The sequence below is a fragment of the Acanthochromis polyacanthus genome, chromosome 13 (genome assembly GCF_021347895.1).
Source record: "Acanthochromis polyacanthus isolate Apoly-LR-REF ecotype Palm Island chromosome 13, KAUST_Apoly_ChrSc, whole genome shotgun sequence".
NCBI classification, from domain to species: Eukaryota; Metazoa; Chordata; class Actinopteri; family Pomacentridae; genus Acanthochromis; species Acanthochromis polyacanthus.
Genome location: NC_067125.1, coordinates 18,592,614 through 18,613,501, shown reverse-complemented (window position 1 = coordinate 18,613,501; position 20,888 = coordinate 18,592,614). Strand labels below are relative to the sequence as shown.

At 40.8% G+C, this 20,888-nt stretch overlaps 2 protein-coding genes across 3 annotated transcripts in view; both read right to left on the bottom strand.

Annotated features, from left to right (window-relative positions):
- The window catches only part of clpb (caseinolytic mitochondrial matrix peptidase chaperone subunit B), a 42,937-nt gene extending 23,034 nt beyond the window's left edge, over positions 1-19,903 (bottom strand). For both annotated transcript variants that reach the window (XM_051958325.1, XM_022200247.2), the window contains exons 1-6: positions 19,247-19,903; positions 18,526-18,577; positions 15,367-15,453; positions 8,367-8,470; positions 6,838-6,966; positions 2,012-2,109 (exon numbers count right to left, since the gene is read on the bottom strand). In XM_051958325.1, coding sequence (XP_051814285.1) covers positions 2,012-2,109; positions 6,838-6,966; positions 8,367-8,470; positions 15,367-15,453; positions 18,526-18,577; positions 19,247-19,700 — 924 coding nt within the window. In that variant the 5' untranslated portion in view covers positions 19,701-19,903. The remainder of the gene's footprint in view (positions 1-2,011; positions 2,110-6,837; positions 6,967-8,366; positions 8,471-15,366; positions 15,454-18,525; positions 18,578-19,246) is intronic.
- The window catches only part of LOC127536903 (coiled-coil domain-containing protein 186-like), a 218,860-nt gene that overhangs the window by 139,127 nt on the left and 58,845 nt on the right, over positions 1-20,888 (bottom strand). The gene's annotated exons all lie outside the window — the stretch shown is intronic.

The following is a 20,888-nucleotide window of genomic DNA, read 5'->3' as shown; positions in this document are numbered from 1 at the left end:
TTCCACCACTCTTCTCTCTTTCTTTGTCCACATATTTTCTCTCGACGTTCTTCACTCTCCCCTCAGTGCTTCTTCCTTTCTTCCTCATAGCCTCCCCATGACTCATTTATCCTCCCCTCTTTGTCTCCTTAGACTCCAGGTTTTCACCCTGCAGTGGAGGCAGCCTGTTTATTCTCTCTCTCCATCTTGCTTAGCTCCAGCCTGCTGTCAAGCCAGTAGATAACTACGGATAACTCGAGTTTTATTTAAGAAAAGAAAAGGCAGACCCCACTTCTGCTACTACACACCTGTGAAATACCGAGAGCTGAGCAGCGATGGCAGTGTGCTGGAGCTTTGAAAAGTCAGGACTGCCAAGCCAACTTGTCCAATTTTAAATTAGATTTCGAAAAAATGCCTGTCTTGGAAAGTATTGGAAAAATAGAAGCAATGTTCTTAGGTTTTGTAAAGATTCTGCTATGGTGTTAACAGGAAGGCTTCTGTGCATTCGGAGTAACACTTTTAGCTCATGTCAACAAACTGGTGTTTATTTTTAGAGACAACTTCTGTCATTTTTGAAAAATATTTTTCTTCTCGTTGACAAATCCCAATGAAAACACACACACACTAAAAAAAAGATGACTTGCTCATACTAACAATTACTGTGTGTGTATCCAAACTCTGATTTAGCTTATTCTGCACAAAAGCACACTACTGTTGTCCAGAAAGTATTTAGAACACATAAATGAGCCTCATTGTTTCATGTTTCTACGTTATGAAAAATATGAGTTATGTAGAATCTCATGTCACCATTTCTGAAGAGTAGTTCCTGGAGAGTCGAGATCATGGATAGAAAAAAAATGCACCAAAGATGTCTTTTAGAGGGTTACATATATTTAATGAAGTTACCATATTTGTTTGAACTTATGAAAGATATTTACACCATAAATCCACAATGCCAATGCTGACAACTGCGTTTAGCATTCTGAAACACCCATGACTTAATAAAAAACTTCGGTCTCTCTTTGTCATCAATGATGACATTTTAAAGAAAAATCTTGGTGATAAATACAATGAGTTTCTCAGATTTGGTAATTACTTGTTGAAACGGTGCAATAAACCTGATAATCTCTTTGTTTTGTTCTTTTGTGCAGTATAAGACAGGTCTTAATGCCAAGAATCATAAGGAAAGAAAAGGCATTAGGTGAATTTCTCTGATTATATATCAATCAAAAATTCAACAAAAACGTTTAAAAATCTGGATTCAACATGTACTACATTTTTCTCAGGTGTCTCTGGGTGATTTTTTGTCATGCGACTGCTTGTTTAGCTGAATCACTGATGGCTTCAGAGCTGCAAACGTGAGCAATAGATTATTTCTATTTTTATTTTTTACAGACTCTTGTTAGAGCAGTGGTTTATTTTTGTGTGGCAACACTGACATCAAGAATACAGTAATTTGGATGAAATATCAAGACCTTCAAGATGTGAAGCTTACATGTATTTAAGTTACTGGTTTATTGACCATCTGAAAGTTGGAAAATTTGACAATGCTTTCTCTTTTTACAGTTTCTGGTGATGACAAATAGTATAATTTTGGTGATTTTTAAACATAATACGCCTTTGCAACCCAACAGTGGATTCCAAGGTTCAGCAAAACACAAAAAATTCAGATTGTGTCTCATGTCATGATAAGTACTGATCAATAACCAAGCTCTGTTGCTCAGCACGTGTTTTTAACCCCAGTTAACCTCCACAAGCTTCCAAAAGTTTAATACTCAATAGCACCTGTCAGTCAGTGCACAGACTGCCACAGACCTCCTGAGGAGTTTGTTCCTATGTGCATGATGGCAAGAAAACCACACAGATGTCTGCTGAGTGAATGGTGCTGAGTCATTCAGAGCAGACCAAAGGAAACAACTACACAATCATTATATTTGTGAACATGGAAAGAAACATTGTTTTAATTGCCTGTAACAGGTTGTATTAAAGCAGAACTAAGTGAATCATTGTGTGAATGTGAAGTGTTTCAGACCTTTCCTTCCCACTCCTGCAGTACTGCGCTCACTTCTCCCTCCTTAGCGTAGGCCCGAGCTGTGTGTCCCAAACCATTGGTCTGCATGGGGTTAGCACCTGGACAGGTACAAAAAGCACACACACACAAATGCACAGTTTAGACAATAGGGGAAAATGGTATGGTTGTTAGCTTCAACCATATTCTCATGATGTTTGTTGCAAACATTACAAGATTATGCACACATTTCCTCAGCAGGACGCTGAAAACGTCAATCAAGAAAGTGAGGTTAGGGGTGAGAGGTCACGGAGGCTAACTGCAGTGAGGCAGGAGGACCACGCAGTGACTCTGTAGGGGGCTTCATATCTGCAACGCGTGGCAATAGCACACACTCTGACCCCTGCAGCCGCACACCAACACTCTGGACTATTGTATGATCCATGCACACTGCAGGCTGCTACAGGTTTGGGGCCGCGGAGGCATAAACACACACCTCCACACAGCAGGACGGGTCAAAGAGAGGAAAATTGAGTGAAACGGACTATCTTTAAGGGGTCACGGTATAAATGAGGCACAAACATAATGTCACAGCGCGGGTGAAGTGTGCCAGGACTGGACAGTGGTGCACTTGTCAGTCAGAGTGGTTAGCGGTGCCTTCTGCCCTGACCTGTGCTACCACAACCCAGAGACACCGACACACATGAGCCTCCACACGAACAAGTGAATGTTTCCATTCCCTCGGCTGCATGTAAGACAAAATGAAAATGCAATAAACAAAGTAGCTGCTAAACCAGCTACTGTAGCAGAGTGGCAGCCATCACGTTACTCAACAGGGCTGAAAACTCTTTATTTACACTGCCGAGTTCTTTTGTTGTTTGGTCCATAAATAAGTGTACTTCTACATAAGAAGCTGGAATCAGTATTTTCATTCATACTTAGTCAAACTGGTTAACCATTAATCACAAATGCTTTGGCAATAATTTAGTAGTTGGCAAGTGATTATTCATTGCAGCTTTACTACCTAAACTTAAAGGTGTAGCTTATGTCCACAATAGATTCTCAACAGTCAATCAGGCTTGGTATACAACTCAGCACTGTTCTGTTGGCAACCACAGTCAGTCCATAGAATCAAGTATCTGAAAATTCTTGTCTACTGCAGCTTTGTCGAAAAATGAAAAATATGGAATGTTTATTTTACACACAGAAGTCTTTTAAAAAGTCATGGCCAATGGCTAAAGATAGTCTTTAAAAATTCTCTTAAGAAATATTTAATTGGTGATGCCGTCTTGTTACAGTTTAAAGTCTTTGATTCTGTCAGAAAATAAATGTTTATAATCCTTAAAGTACGATACTGCAAAAAGTAGAACATGGAAACTCAGAAACTGTGTCAATACCAGTAATAAATGTTTCAAACAACACCCAGCTGAGACCATGTATTTACCAGTACAGGCACCAAACCCTGAAGCTTTATGCTCTTAAATCTTACAGTATAAGGTGATTATTGCTTTCAGCACTGATGAACACAATGAAACACTGTTCCTGCACAGGGATTTCTTACTGGCACCATCAGAGGTTTTACGATGAGTCACACAATTTAACAATCTCTGGCAATATAGTCTGAGGCCTTAATGCAATTTAAAGCACGACTGACACTCACGACAGGGAAAGTAGGAAAAACTGTGCAAACTCACTGGAGTGACATGAAATGTGTCACTTTAATGGTAAGTCGGCATGGAAACACATTGAAATCTCTCTGTTACAATATAAGATGATTAAAATAAATCACTGACAAACTGTGATGATACTCCTTGACAGTATATTTAGATGTTAAGCTCTACGTTATAACTTCTCAGCTGGTAGATGAGGGTATTTTTTGAGTACTGGTGCACCCAAGTACATTAGAGGCATTTGTACTGTATGTACAGGATGTTGAATGGGACAGTTAGAACCAAAATACCCATCTGAAGTTTCTTCTCAGAGAAAACAGTTTGTAATCAATACAGGTGATGTTTGTTATTTTGCTCAGAGCAACGACCGCAGAGACTAATAATCACTGTGATGATTATCGATAAACCCCTAAATTTGTGACCTGCTCACAAAGCTATCGATCCTGACAACAATACACCACTAACCCCCTCCTCGACCGCCAAAAACATGAGGGAGGAAAGCAATAAAGTACCCCAGCACCACACAAACACACACACAGACACTGGACATAATAAATAGCATCATTTAGGGCTTTAATATCAGGCCAACCCTCTGGGCCATAGCACTTTATAACAGGATCAACACTAACGACAGTCACACACACACGCACACGCACACAGTCACACACGCACACACAGGATCCCTTCATTAGGAGTGCTTTAGTTATGCCTATTAGGAGCCCCTCCTCTTTCCTATTTCCTCCTCCCTCTCTTTCACTGCAGCTGGTGGGAGAGAGCCCCTGCTGGTCTTTGTGCATGCGTGTGTGTCCTTGTATCTGTATTGTGTGCATCTGTGAGCATGTGTGTCTCTCCTGGCCTCCTACCACCTACGGAGCTGTCCATTACTCAGTGCCCCTGGCCAGAAGCCTGATGTGGAGCCGGGGGAGAAGCTAGGGAGCCTCCGCAGGTAGGGTGAGGGACTGTGGGGCGAAGCGAAGCCTGAGGGTGGGCCGGAAGACTGTGATGGATGGACATGTGAGCTGAGGGCCGGCTAAGGCCAAAAGAGCAAACCCATGGCTAGCGGAGCAACATGGAGGCACACAAACACAGGGGAAATAACAAGGATACACGGGATAGACACAGCTCTGTAAACGCATGCGGTGTGTACATACATGACACACACCCAAATCCACACAGATGTCCTGAAGCTGTGGCAGGTTATAAGATTTTTTGTGCGGATGTAAAAAAAAAAAGATGGATAGGAGGCTCCAGAGAAGAAACGGATTAAAGAAAAACACACAGGACAGAGGCTTTGTTTAGAATATTCAAGCATACATGAAAAAGCTTCACAAAAGTCTCTAATTATGCGTCCATTTACACAGATCACACATGGACAGCGGTGTGTGTGACTGGGAGTGTGCCATGTCGTGACTGTTATTGGCCGTGATCGCGGCGCCAATGCAGCAAAGGCCCAGTCGGGCGAGCAACTACCAACCCTGTCTTTAATCTGATTGTCTTAAAACAAATGTCTCTGCTTCGTGAAATTTCTTACCTTTTTAATTCAAAAATGCGTCTGCAGAACATTTGATTGAGTTAGTGGAGGTGATTTGTTTAAGCGTACAGAGTGCTTACAGACGCAGGGTGAGACGGGAGAGACGGGCAGACGGAGCTTTAGATGCATCATCCATCATAAATATAAACAAGACATTAATACAAGCTTGTGTGTGCGTTTGGGTGTGCATATAGCAATGATGCTGGTGGTAGTAGCCGGGGTGTTTTTTTTTTTTTTTGAGTGTTCTTAGATTAAAAACCTAATCAACCTAAAAAGCAACAACTACAGATTTCCCCACAAGATTAAAAAAGGGTGTGCACAAACTGAAACAAGAATATCAGAAGGATAAAAGCAAACATGAATTTATGAATATTTTGTGTTTGAATGCACAAGCTCACACTTATAAAAACTCACACACAAAGACACACACTTCCTGCGGTTGTGGAGTTACCCCAAGGGCATGTTCTGTGTGGAGGTCACAGTTCAACGAGGCCTAGCTTGTTTAAGAGCTGCTCGCCTGAAAACTGAGGGGGATAGTTTGCCCCCAGGGTTTTTATGTATGTGTGCTGGTGGAGCCGAGTCAACGACAGGTGCGAGTGTAATGGGGGGACAGGAAGGATGAACCAGTAATCAATTTTAAATGAGTTTTGTAATACTGCTAATAATAACTGTTGGTTGTTTAGGTGATTACATGCAGAGAGCTTATAAAAACTGACAGAGACAATAGTGGCAGAATGAGATTAATGTAGTTTCAACACAACAGAGAAGGTTTAAGGTGTGGATGCTTGAGTTAGGCTTAAGTTCATAATTTAATTCCAAAAATTAAAAATTTCTTCTCATGAACTAACAGAAACAATCTTATCTCTAAAAGAAGGATTTCAAACTGAATGTAAACTCGTGTCTATCCATGTGTCAGAGGATCGGCAAAAAAGGGATCTGCCTTGAAATTTATATGTATTCCTATTTCCAACAGATAAGATTTACAACAAAAAAGGCAAAAGGCTCTTAGACTGGCACAAAAAGTATCCGTCCCTTCTCGCCCTTGGGCCTGACTTCCTACCAAGTTCCCTGAAATATGGCCAGTGACACAAAAATACACATCTGCCTGGAAACACAAACCTGCTTGACAGGAGGAATAAACAAATAAACTGTCAACTGAGGCCAAAATGCTTGAATTTCACTCATTCCAACAACAGATAAAGACATCCTGGTAAACCACTGAGACTTTTCCCTCCAGTGGACAATATAATTGAGGTCTGTTGCATTTGTTTAGCTGAAAATGACAAAGTTCAGATGACAGCTGCATTTTGCAGTGTAACCTTAAGAAAGGTGGACTTTGTTCACTTTAGCAGGAGATGCAAAACTCCTCCATCCATTTTCTTCCTTTCTCTGTAATATTAGATGTACAGGAGAGAAGCATAAAGACAGGAACTCTGATTGGTCGACAATATGTGATTAAAGTAAAAAATGACTCTACTTTCACATGATTTGACGCAGGAGTTTTTCATACCTGAATCTGCAGACCAATATTCGAAATATGTGCAGGCTGCTGCATCCGTGTTCAACTTTATTTATTTCATATTTATCTGTGATTGACTCCTGAGTGCAGTATATAGGGATGGGTTTGGGTACTGGGAGGGACAACGTACCAGCCTCCAGCAGCATGCGGACAGTTCGTGGGTCATCGGCCAGCGTGGCGTAGTGAAGCGCTGTGCAGCCACGGAAACCAGCCCTACTGCTGAGCCTGCTGCTGAATTCATCCTCTCTGGACACCAGCACTGAAGATAGAAACAGAGGAGTGAGGAACAAGAAAGATCAGAACAGCCCGCATTTTCTGTTGCAGAGCATCCACAAATTAACAAAAATAAATGGAAAAAGCCTGATAGGAACATTTGTGAAATTTCTGCTAAATTTTGAGTAATTTTTTTGACAGTTAAAACAACAAATTAAAAAAACTGCCTTTTTTAATGACTTTGGACTCAAAATTAATTTGAGAAACTCTTCAAAGATCCGTTGAATACAGAAGCGGTATACTCCCTGGAGCTGAAGAAAATGATCACAATGAATTAACAAACCACTTTAACTGAAGCTGTTTAAATCCAGAAAAGCTTTCTTTAATCTATTCAGCCGAGGCTCCAGTGAGACAATGACAGCACTGCTTTTACAAAATTATCTTTCTTGTTTCCAGCTTCGGAAGAGTTGTTCATTTTCACAGATTTAAGCTCAACTGTCCGACACGATTGGAATAATGCGAGTTGTGTTTTAGGGTCTGTTTCGCTGCGCTCCTTACTAATAATGGAGATGCTCTATCATTCTCTCCTTACTTCTTTTTCATAAGAGCACTCATCTCGTGCCACTCCTCCATCATCCATTTTTATTTTTTCCGCCTCCTTCCTCTCTTCCTCAGTGTCCATCAGTTCCTTTCATCACTTGCTCCCTCTCCTTCCCTCCTCCCTGTGCACTCTCTCTATCCCAATAACTTTGTCTCATCCATTTCCTGACTTCCTCTCCTCTCCCTCATCATCCCACCCATTTCCTTCAATCCCTCCCTCTCTCCATCATCCCCTCAAACATCCACATCTTCTTCTTCGTCCTCCATCTTTAACCTCCTTCTTTCAATCCTCTTTTTCTCCTCTCTTTTCCTTCTTCCTTGCTTCATTAGTCTTTTCCTTCATCCATCCATCCCACCCTTTTTCGCTATCTCTCTGACAGTCTCTCTCTGCAGCATCTGTGTGTGTGTCTGTGTGTGTGTGAGGGAGAGAGACAGGGCGGGATAATCATAGCTAACCCAATAAAGCGTCGCACAGGCCCCCCTAGCCCATCCATCAGTGTGCGTCTGGGAAACGCTTCCCCACGCTACGCCAGCCCCACGTGGACCCAAACCTGACAGCCATATAAATGTCTGCAATATACATATCCCATATAAATATGTCTGCAGAAACCCAACACAGACTGGAGGGTGGGGGGGGTGTGACTGTGTAGCCAAGATGAAAAACAAATAAAACACACGCTACTTGTCACAAAACATATAAAATAAATAACACGCAAGGAATCCAGCATGTACATAAATGCAAATTTTTATGCAAATTATAACGTCTTGTAATATCTGGTTTAACACTTTGGGTGTAATAACATGTGTGACGAATGCACACACGGTTGCCTCTCTTATTTTTTTTACCTTCCAGCGAGTGGATGCCTTTCTCCCGTGAGGTGTCGTAAACGTTGTTAAAGTGATCCCCGGCATTTGGGTCGGCACCGGCTTCGATCAGAACTTTCACCACGCTGGAAAACGACAAAAGGAAGAAACACACATTTAAATACGAGTGATAAAATGCAGACGTACACTCAGACAAGTATTACATGGTAATAGCTCAGTATTTATAGCATGGACAATAAGAACCGTTTTAGCCCATACTCTTGCTATGATGATGCCACACACTTGAAAAACCGTTTTAATGGCTCTGGAGAAGTTCTACAAATAAAAAACATTGTAAGGACTAAACGATTCATAAAATGAGGAATAAAGAAGAGCACTATGTTGGCAGTGTCAGATGTCCTATCAACAGTTTTAGAGAACAGTTTTTTTTCTTTTTCCAGGCATACCTGCAAGCAAGGCAAGTGGTGGTGAATTTAAGATATCTTCTATCACAATATACTTAATTTACTTATATTGTTGTCTCAGTAGATCTTGTGACTTAACAAATTCACTGGGAATTCAATTATGGATCTGTTTACGAATAAAGTATCTCAGGGTTTCCTCTTTTTGGTCGATCCAGTGAATAAGAAGACAAAAACAGGTTCATGAAAAACAGGTTTCTGTAAAAATCTTGTAAAACGAATATCCTCCTCATTTATAAAACTGCCCACAATGGCCCGATACAACCAGAGATATTAAAACAGTAGCTACCATGATAGAAATGTTCTAGCGCTGGCAGTAGACAAACTTCTGTCATCTCAAGCTTTTCTGTTTTCCTAAAAAAACATCCAAGTAAGTCAGCATTAGCACACAAATATGGAGTTGTCTGAGTACGTCTTTGAGTCTGGTACAGAAAAGAGGATGTACACTGGATTTGGAACTGAATTTTGACCTTCTTCCTTCACATCACCAAACATAACCAAAACCTTTCAACAAAGTTTCTCGCATCCTCACAGCCTTTAAACAAACATTTCCTTAACTGAATACGACACTGTCACCTGATTCACTTCCATCTATTCTGCATCGTTATGGTGGATACACCCCAATGCCCGCTGCCCTCTTTCTCTCCCTTGTTACACATTTGTCTGCCTTGTAACATGTACATATGTGCACATTGAAGGGGCAAGGGTCGGGCCTATTTCCGGCAATGTTGGGGGGCCTTGTGTGACAGAGTGGGTGTTTGTGTGTAGCCCTTCATTGGAGCGTACCGCCTTATAGAACAAACACGAGTACCTCGGCAACACCACTCACTGTGACCCAGCGGACATTCCAGGTACCGTCTCTCCGTCTACAGAACACACTGTCACATAAACACACACACACTTTACATTTACCACCACGAACGTGAACAATGGCTTTGACATTGAGACACAGACATGTACAAGCGTACACACGAACCAGTTACTAGTCTGCGCCGACTGAGAGGGAGAGGCAGTGGCCGAAACATGAACCCTGCCAGTACGCCGCTGCTGCTGTCTTTAAACCTGTGGCCATGTAATGCAGCCTGGGAGGAATGATGGATCATTTTCAGCTAAATGGTCATGGCAATGGCCTGATAGGGCTTAAATGGAACAAAATGATTATTCAAAGGAGGTGGGGTGAAGTTATTTTTTAAAACGACTACACTTGAGCGTGTACCAGACGACGGCTCCTATAGAAGAACCTGTACTAAATACTGACAGGAGAAATGACCTACAAAGTCATGGAGCAACTTTATAAGTCAACTCTGATATAACACAGCGTGAAAAAGTGTGAAAGCAATGGAAAAGTACTGATTTTAAAAGAAAATCTGAGGACAATAGCACGTATCAGTAATATTTCTAAATAATAACGCAATATATTTTCATCAAATATTAATCTGCCAATAATTTCCCTCCTAATTATATTATATAAAGTGAATCAGAGCTACTGAAAATTGTTTGCTAATGTATTTGAATGACTTGTTTAGTAATAATCCAAATAATGGCCAATGAATCAGGCGGATTAAATATCATTTATTTATCTATTGATTAGCTATATCTACTTTATCTTGTTGAGGGTTGTGGATGGCTGGAACCCATCCCAGCTGACACTGGACATGAGGCAGATATTTAGGATCGGTTGTTTATAAGGGAGGCGGCTAGGAGGTATGTTAGGTCGGGCTGCACTCGCTACAGGGGCCTGATAAGCTACCGCAGCTAATGTTCTGTTTTCCATTGTGCACATGATTGAAGATAAAAACAGATGTCAGATGTTAATATGTTTACCAGACCAATAGTAAGAAATGCTGCTATCTGCTGATAAATGCTGTTAAGTGCAATAAACCATACAATCATACTTGAGTTGTTTTTATCATTTAGTTGATGCATTTTTGTGCTGCAGATAGAATGCAGATCTACTTAAGGAAACAGAGACAATACAGATGTTAATTGAAGTTGAGCAATTTTGTGTCTCATTTCTCATGATTATTACATTTTTATATTTTATCAGACCCAAAAAACAACCCAAACACAATCTTAGAATTACGTATCAGCCCTCGGTCCTGATGCTTTTTTAATCAGCATGGGCGTTGGCCACCAAAAAATCTGTATCAGCTGAACAAATCAAATTTTATACATTTGAAAAAAGCAGCACAAGTAAATGTAATGTTTCGCGTTACAATGACTGAAACGGTCACTGGACTATCAAAATAAATTTATATAAAAAGGGATCTGGCACCAGTGTTTGGGATACCAGTAGAGGCTCAAGAAATCAAAGACAAACTTTCTCTTGATCTCTATTTACATAATGAAAATCTGATGATTCTTAGGTAGTTTGTCAGCAGAGAACATGTGTGTTCCTGTGGGAGAGGGAGGCTGAGAACATTCTGGCCAGGTCTTTGTGTCTGACCTTGCTGAGGGGGCATAAAGGACTATCGGGGGGTCCCCTTTTGTTACTGTATGACTGTGGCTGGGGGCGGCAGGGGGGCCATGACCCACAGAGGGCTCTCCTCTCACCCTTGCAAGCACTTCTACAAACACATGGATGCATCGTACGGAACACATACAGACACACACAAACTAAGGTTGGTCACACGAGGCTGGGCAGGACTGTGTGAAGAAATGAGACGGTCTGAAAAGGGTTAATGGCATAAAAAGGGTAAACACGAAGGGAAAAAGACAGGAAGACTCCAGAGAGGAGGAGGAGAAGGAGGAGGAGTGGATGAAAAGAGGTAAAAAGATGAAAGAGAAGGAGATTTAATTACAGAGGACGGTACTAAAACTAATGAGCTTTTGAAAACAGTTTATAGTTTTACTAATCAACTGATGATCAAGTGGCTAACTTTATTTGGGACATTTAGAGGAGAGTTGCAGCACTAATTTGAGGCCAAACTGAAGGCATGCAGAGGTTAATTAGGTTAAAGTCTCATTTTAAAAGACTGGGCAAAAAGTTATAATCACCAACTTCCTGATACAATCTTATCATACAGAAACATCATTATCTGCAAATTACAACATCATTTTATGTTCAAGGCTAAATAAAAACAAAATGTATGCTAGTTAAATAAAGAAAGAACCATCTAGCTACTGACTTTATGCCCTCATCTCCAACTGAAACATCCTCGTTTCATTATTTTGCATGCGTTTCTCTGGTCCAGGGATAACAACTGTTTACCGTACCCACTTTATCAAGGATAAAAGTGAGTTAAAGCTCAGCAGCCTTGCTGCTGGAGCTAATCAGGAGTCAGTGTTCTGCTTAGATACACTTCAGCAGAAGCCTGAATCTCTAACCGTTACACCATTCTGCTTTTATATCAAAGTTGCAGCCGCTCATCATTTAACACGTCGGTGGTCAGACTGATAAGATTTAACCTTCCAACTGGGCTTCAGCATTACCAGCAGGTGACTGGTGTTAGTTTCCAATTCGGCCCTGGAGGGAAGACAGGAAACAGACACTTCCGTCTCCCTTGTGATATAATGGACATCCGAGTCGAACTGACCATCCATGTCTCTGACCACCTGGCCCAGACGTTGGACCTCACTTGACCTCGCTCACCTGAGGCACACCTGGGGTCAAATAGATGCCAGGAAGAGGTTTTCACTGAGCTTATTGTCCTTTTTATTTCAGCCAAACAAAATTTCAATGGTCATAAGACAGACACAATTTTATAAGGTACATGGCTTTTTTAGCTACACGAATTAAGGTAAGAATTTAACAATTATTCAGTTCAACTCAAACAAGACTGTGTTAAGTGGTGAAGTTCATGTCCAGCTTTTAACAGCTTCTACTCTCATAATCACTACATGGTTGCTATATAGCTGTGATAATAAAGAAGGAGGTGGTGATCTAATTTCCAGCACTATTATTGGAAAAATTCCAACTTTGCTTATAGACAACCATAGCAATGTACACATTTTGGAAATAATTACATGACATCTGCTAATTGTGGCTTTAATGTGGAAGTTAACTAAATCATTTGTGCGTATCTGAGGGTATTTATCTTAGTATAGTGTGAAGATGGACAACTAGATAGCTGAAATGTTTGGGCATATACCACATGGGCATTAATGCATTAATGTTGGAATCATTGCTGGCTGATATTGTATGTTATTCCAATGCTCACTTCCACTGTATCTTCTGTCTTTCTTCACTGTCTGTCTCTCAGTAAAGGCCTAAAAACCAAATACCTTAAAAAGGGTATAATGTGAAGAGAACTTGACAAATATAACTGTCTCTGTCACTAAACCAGACGGCTTACCATCATAACTGTGTTGTATCATGACTAAATAATAATATTTCACCAGGACTGAGTGAGTCCAGCTAATCCTGGTCCCAAACCCATAATCCCACTCCACATCACTCTCTCTCCGCTGCTCAACTATTCTCTCTTTCCCCCCAACGAGCCACTCAACCTCTCGTTCCATCATCCCTCCGCTTTCCCTCGTTTCTGTCCCCCTCCCTCCCATCGAGTCACTCGGCCGACAGGTCGGAACGGTCAACAGGCGCTACACTTGGCTGAGCGCTCATTGTGCACGTGAATGCAGGGAGGGAGGGATGGAGGGAGAGAAAGAGAGATGGAGATGGGCATTGTGTGTTAAAGAGTGCAAACAGAGGGCCAGGCCCTGCGCCTCCCTGATTTAGCTTCACATCAAAGCTAAGCAAACAACCCCCCCCCCAATGTCTCACCCTTAATTCTTACACACACCCCTCTGCTCCACCCCTGATTCTCTCACACAGCCACACCTCGACCCCTGAACACAGGACAGGCTGCCTGGTGGATGCTACATCTAGAATTAAGAGAGTACATGCAGTTTCCACTGAAATGGCTCAGTGGTGAAATCTTCTGTTTATGGAAGCACAATTATAATTTCTGGACGAGGAAAATATAAATACAAAGTGAGAGCGGGCTAAAATAATTCAACAGTGAGCTTCAGACTGACATCCTAGCTACAGGCTAGACCTTGTTCATGAGTAATGTTTCCTGTGTTTTCACTTAACGGCTGCAAATAAAGTTGTGTGTGGCTGAGTAATAGGCAGTTGGCCTGTAAGATATTTGGTATAAACTCCCCTTGTCTCCTCACTCATGTATGTGTGTATGTGTGTGTGTGGATGTTTTGTGAGTGTGTGTGTGACTGATGTGTGTGAACCGATGTTCTGTCTTCCCTGCAGCAGTGACGGCTCACTGGGGGGTTGGAGGACGGGATTAAACACAGAGGAGTGCCACTGTCTCGCTGAGTTATAGCACTCATAACACACATACACACACACAAAAGACAGTGCAGTGACACACACAGACAGTGGCTAAAGAAACAAAAACACACACACACAATCAAATTTATATCAAAAACACTTGACACATCATTAGACAACATGAAACACAAGATGACATACATCAATATCTACACAGTGACTATCACTCAGAAAACACATGATGTAAATATAAAAACATCCTGCAGCCAAGAGATCACAATGTAAAATGCAAAAGAATATGATTGCATTCGTCTTTGAGGATTAGTTAAAGATCAGACCATGAAGGAATAGAGAATATTTTCATCAACAACTTGTTCTATCATTTTTAAGACTGACTATTGTTTACAAAATAGTAGTAAATTGTGAAAATACTCATCAATTTGTGAAAAAGGGTCCACGGTGAGGTCACTTGTTTTGCCCAAAATACTAAACCATTCAACACACAACCATTCAAAAGGAGCAAATTCTCATATTTGATTTGGGATCTTTCTTGATAAGAAACATGCAACTATTAACAGTTTATCAAAACTACTGAATATTAGTTTTTGTTGCTTGAATGAGCAAAAGTTGCTTCAACACTAATAAGCTAATCAAATATATAAGTAATAGAACACACTGGTCTCAGCACACAAAACAAAATTTTTTCAAATTGTCTCAAAATTTATACTCAAAAGTCTAAAATCTGAAAATAATGCTTCTTCTATATTGTTGCCATCCAACTCATGGTGTGTCATAGTGTCTGTCTACTGATTCATGACGTTTCTATTTTGCAGCATCGATTGAGACTACGTGACTAACTTGAAAAAGGAGCGACTATAGCCCTGAGATTTAAAATAAGCTCATTTGAAGCTATTTTCATATTCAGATTTCACATTATGCTTCTTGCTTTTGAGGCCCTTTAACAAAAAAGTGACCACACAGTCCTGATGGAGGAAAAAAAGCTCCGTAAATTGGATTTGGCCCGGCCATAACCTCGGCCCCTCTCTGTGTTGTGTGTCTTCTGGGGGCCAGGAGGCTAATTTAATTTGTTGGACAGAGAGATGGGGGACGAGTAAAGACCGTCTGCCAGTCTGAAAGTTGCACTTTGCACTCTTGATGACGTACTGTAGCGACTAGAGCAGGGACATGGATAACATATGCTCACCCGCTAACACATGCAGACAGCTGCAAGATATCAAACCACCACAGTACTATTACATACGTTGATTGGGAAGGGCATCTCAGAAGTTTGAAACACTCGTTCAGAGGGTTTAGCTCAATGATGCACACAAACCTGTGCTGTCGGTTCATGGCAGCCACCATGAGAGCGGTCCAACCGAGACGATGGCGATGATTTGGGTCCACCCCCTCTTTTACCAGCCTGATGGGAACAAGAAACAGAGAGTGGTTTCATTTTTACTTTATTGCCATTATTAACAGAGCTGCTGTCAATATGTGACAATGTTACTTATTTTCATATATACCAAGATAAAGCAAAGGTAGAACATAAAGATGTATTAACATTTTAAGGGAAAGGATGCAAATAAAAAGTAAGAAATACAGCAAGTCAGCTTCTTGTGGGTTTGTAGCAAAGACACCGCAGCATTTAACCAGCACATGTTGTCTTTGACCAGTTCATGTGTCAGTGTGTGCAAGCCAGATGTGTGTTGAGTTTTCTGCCTGAGGGTATAATATCAGGTACTGGAGTGGCACAGTTCTTGTACGTGTGCGTGTAAGCGATCCGTCTGTCGTCCCTCGTGCTGAGCAGGCAGACAGTGTGTGTGTTTACAGTCAACACAGTGGCCTCTGTCTGGTCTGCACTCAGCGCTGATGTTCCCTGACTCCGTTTTCACTGCCCGGTCTGCAAGCAGTATCAGGGTTTGAGCTGAAAAAATGGCTCCCATTACAGATTCACTCAAGCTTTTCAGGGTGCAGAACTTGTTTCAGTTCAGTCAAACCAAGCAGCTCGTACCATTAGAACTTGACTAGAAGGTTATGTTAAAGATGGGACACAATGGGAAGTAAAAGCTTTTCCATTTCATCAAACAAATACATGGCCGAAATAGATGGAAAAGTATTGTAGATTAAGATGTAGAGGGAAAAGCTTTGGTCAGTGAAGTCAAACAGCTACTTGAGAAGCCTCACGGAGCTGCTGCTTTTAAATGTGACATCGGCTTTTGTTCTTTTTTGGGTATATTTTAAGTGTTTGGAGAATTAAACAGCCAAACCTGGCCATAAATAAAGTGGAATATTATTGCAATGTTCCCTCCTGCCACTATGAAAAGAAAATACCCTGGTTTTATGAAGGGATTTACAAACCTAACGTAATTTCTTTACAGTGAGTTTTACTATGAGCTCTGGTAACACAGGCACAAAAAGCTGTTTCACAGGCTAATTTTCCTGCAAGAAAGAAAATGATTTTAACTGCAGTTTTAAATGTACAGATACTGAGAATCCAAATGTTTGCATGCATCCCTCATAAGCATCCTCAATTTAATTCCTGTTAATTAAATAAAGTATGGCATGTCACACTTTTCTGTCTAACTCTACACTGTCCAAACCAACAACGGCAAAAATGTTGAATCATAAATAAGAATTAAAACTAATTAGTAAAATAATGAATATTAACACAAAATATGACTAAGTTTCCAACGTGGACATTTCAGCATTTAAACAATCTGATATTTATAAGATACAAGTCTCATATATGACAGCAGTTCAGCTTCATATGTATCCTCTGAGACTGACTCAAGATGGTGAAAGACCTCATCTGCAGAACTTTTGAAGAGCCTTTGTAAAGAGGAGACTCTGACTCTCTCCACTGCCTCTCAGCGATACACTCCACCACTTTTAGAAACTCAAGCAAAGCACTTAACACATCTGTGACCTGCTAACTGGCTGTCTCGCTGCACTCTCACCTACACCATCTGCCACCTGTACACAGGTAACCCAAGCCTGCAAATGGAGGCACACATCAATTAACACATGCATGTACACACTCAAATACCTGGCTATGGATACCTATACGCAACAACACCTTGAGCACATGCAATTTAACATTCAACACATGAAAATTGATGTACATATTATTCTTCTTATTTTCCCCAGAACTAACATAAATGTCAATTTATGTAATGTATAATGCATGTACAGTACCTAAACATACATACTTTGCACACAGACTGATCTTTAGCATCTTGTTGCCAAGACACACACGCATCTCTATTCATCATTTCTGATGTCTGGCTCTGATGAATTACAGAATTATAAAGGATTATGTTTATGTTCAGGATCAAACTCAGAACATGTGTTTATAGTAATCTGTGATTAAGAAGCGACAAATAAATAAATACAATTTTTCAAAATGTTTATAATCAGAGGTTGAAGAGGAGCTCTGAATGTCTGAGAATAGCCTCCATCCCTCAAACGCCTCCTGTACAGATACACTTTTACAGACACAGATCGTCCATCTCTTCCACCTGGTGGTTAAAGTTGAAACTACAACTACAGGAGATGCAACTATGAGCTTTCATAACTGTACGTGACCCTGACTGTTCTGGAAATAGGCTTCAGCATAGGATTTGTGACAGTATACAAGGCTATAAAAAGCTACAAACCCAGAGCCTGAGCCCATTACAGGTTGAAAGTGACATTATTACATTGCAGAGGTCACTATGGACCGAACCACTATGGAACCACATGTTTTTTTACATGAATGGAATTACATGTTGCATGTAATCCAGGTAGATTATGACAAAATAAAGCATGGCTTTATTTCTGCCACATATATTGATATGCTTATAATATCAAAATTAGTAGCAGTGAATATTGTCTTGGAGAAAAAAGCACATTCAGAGAGAATTGTGACAATTAAATGCAATACCAAAAACCAAGACATCATCTATATAAGAAATACTAGTAATGTTAAAAGTCCTACTGATGTCAAATAAAATCCAGAAATAAGAGGAAATACTTTTTCTTTATAAACATTGGAGAGAGAAGAACAGATTCTATCAGATAGATTCTATCTATCTATATTTCCTCTATCTTTAAGTAAGAACATTGTGATGATTACCATGGCCAAAACTGAAATTCAACTTCATACAATTTAAATCAACCATTGTACATCGTATCTAGAGAAAATATCCATAAATTGAGCATCGAAGAGCCCCAACATACTCAGACAGCAATGACCATCTATCATCAATCTCACACAGTCATGATAACATACACTGGACTGACACGGTCTAAAATATGAAGCCCTCTTACTGCACTTAGTAGCACCCTACATGAATGTGGTTAAAACTGGAGAGTGTCAGTGATGCTTCTACAAGCTGCAGTGCAAAGTATTAGAGATGCACGAAATGTGTAAGTGCAAAAATAGACACCCATTGCATACTGTAAACACAAGACAAGCAAATGTTTACTAAAAGCATTTGTGTGTGTGAGATACCTGGCTATATCTTCAGCGTTATTGGTCCTCGCTGCCTCCAGAAGAGCATCACCTTGTTATTGCACAAACAGAAACAGACACAGCGAACATTAGTACACAAGAAGAATGTAATAATTGTATTTATTTATATAACACCTTTCAAAAGCACAGTCATAGCGTGCTCAAATTAGTCAAATAGGAAAAAACAATTCAAACAATTAAGATCCGAAGCATGAAACACAAATCAAATCAAGACTTTTTTTGTTTGTTAAATCCCACAATATGTATATTCCCATACAGTTTTCAAACCCAAAGATTCCTTAATATTTTCCTAACTCCAGTGACGACACTAAACAACGCTGTTGTCCACAAACTGCTGTCCATCCTGAACACCCACCACCCTCTGCACAGCATGGCAGAGGAGTGTGCTCACAATGAATACTCCATTACAATTTACTATGTATGTGTACTACCACAACGTATACTCCATTACACTTTACTATGGATATTCACAACCACAAATATACTGCCATACACTCTTTTCATTATTTACTTATATCTTTCTGCCAAGTTTATTTCCCTTTAGTTTTAAGCTACTTAAAGCTTTATAATATACCTTCAATTTATAAATCCATAGGGTATATATCTATTAAAAGTGTACAATCTTTTCTACACCACAGCAGTCAGTGAAGTATCACTAGGAGAAGTTTAAACAACACAGGCCCATGGTAATTCTGTGTACCTTTGTTATCAGAGTCTTTCTTCAGGCAAAGGGCCACAGCTGCTGCAGACAACACACTGACAGAGGCCACTCCTGCCCGGCCGGCTCCTTCGCCTGTCCCCCGGCCCTCACCCCCGCCGCTCCGCCCGCTCTCCTCCCAATACTGGCTGTTGTTGCGCCCCCTGCTGGCCAGAGCCGCCCAGGAGCTGCGACGGTTCTCCAGGTTAGACAGCCACCTAGGGGCGAGGTGGTGGTACTGCACCGATGGATTCACACTGGTTCCAGCGGTCTCCTCTGCTAGAATACCCCGTCTGGAGGTCCGAGACGTGGACACGATGGGGTTCCTGTTGGCCTCCGGTGTGTCCCGGATGCCGTGACTCGCGGCGTCGCCTGCACTAGTCTTTAGCACGCGGCTACACGGCGACAGGCTGCGCGACCTTCGCGCAATTAGCCTGGTGGGAACGGATGATAACATGGCGACAAACTCACCGAAAACCAAGCCGGGATAGAAACCGTCAGTCGGACAGTAACTCCAGAGGGTGTCAGATACCCTACAGGCCGGGGACACCGCGGTAATTCAGGTGTAGCAGCCGTTGTACCTCCGTTACAGGTAGCTAGTTACACACACCGGGACGAAAACAACCGCTTCACCTCATCGTAGCGTGGATGTCACTAGAAGCCGCGCTGCACTCTGGGAAATGTCGTTTAGCTGAACAGCTGCGAACCGGTTGCTATGACGAAATATGAAGTCGTTGAAAGGCAGCGGCAGAGAAATTGGTGAGTACCACATAAATTAGTGAGTGTCTTAAGTAATATGAATTTTGAGGAATAAATTAACGTTGCATTTTTTTTTCTAAGAAACGGGTTGTATGGACTACATACCGTACAAAAGAACAGCGTTAGCTACAGTAGTACAGTCAATGAAACAGTACAAAACTGACTATAATGGCTCCTTTACAGCTAACTGTGGAAGTTGGTTTGTTACTGTATTCGATCAACGAGACAGAATTGTTTTGGTTTTCTGGTGCTTTCGTTTACATCTCCTTTGTACAAGTGCTGCTCTCAAAAGGACTGACAAATATTTGATGAGACAAGCTGTTTTTAACAGTATTTGGCCTTTCAATGTGCATCATGGCCGCCAGATGGCGTCAAAGCTTGGTGTATGAGTTTGGATCACAGACTGTATAAAGGAGTTTAAAACTGGAACTAGACAATTAGGCAAATGTCATCATCTTTGGTCTCCAGTCATAGATTCAGACATAATTTTGAGAATATACTACAATATATCATTTTAAGTAGGACTTCATATCAAAATATGATTTTTTTTAAAAATAAACAAGATATATGTGATATATGTAATCCCAATCCCAGTAGGAAATTAGAAATTCTCAGTAAATTAAAAACTATAATTCTATTTGTTTGCATGTTTCTTTTTCCAGTTAAACTCATGACTGAGTTATCCTAACTTAATCCCATTCTTCTCTTTTATTGAAATATATTTTTGTGTCCACGGTAATAAAGATAATTTGTGCATTTCTGCGCAATTGTTGTGTCATGTGAATAATTCAATTCTGTTCTATTTATATGGTAGAGATAACAATCAAAACTGACTCAAGATGCTTTACAGAACCCAGACCCTGAACCTCCCAGAGCAAGAAAGTAA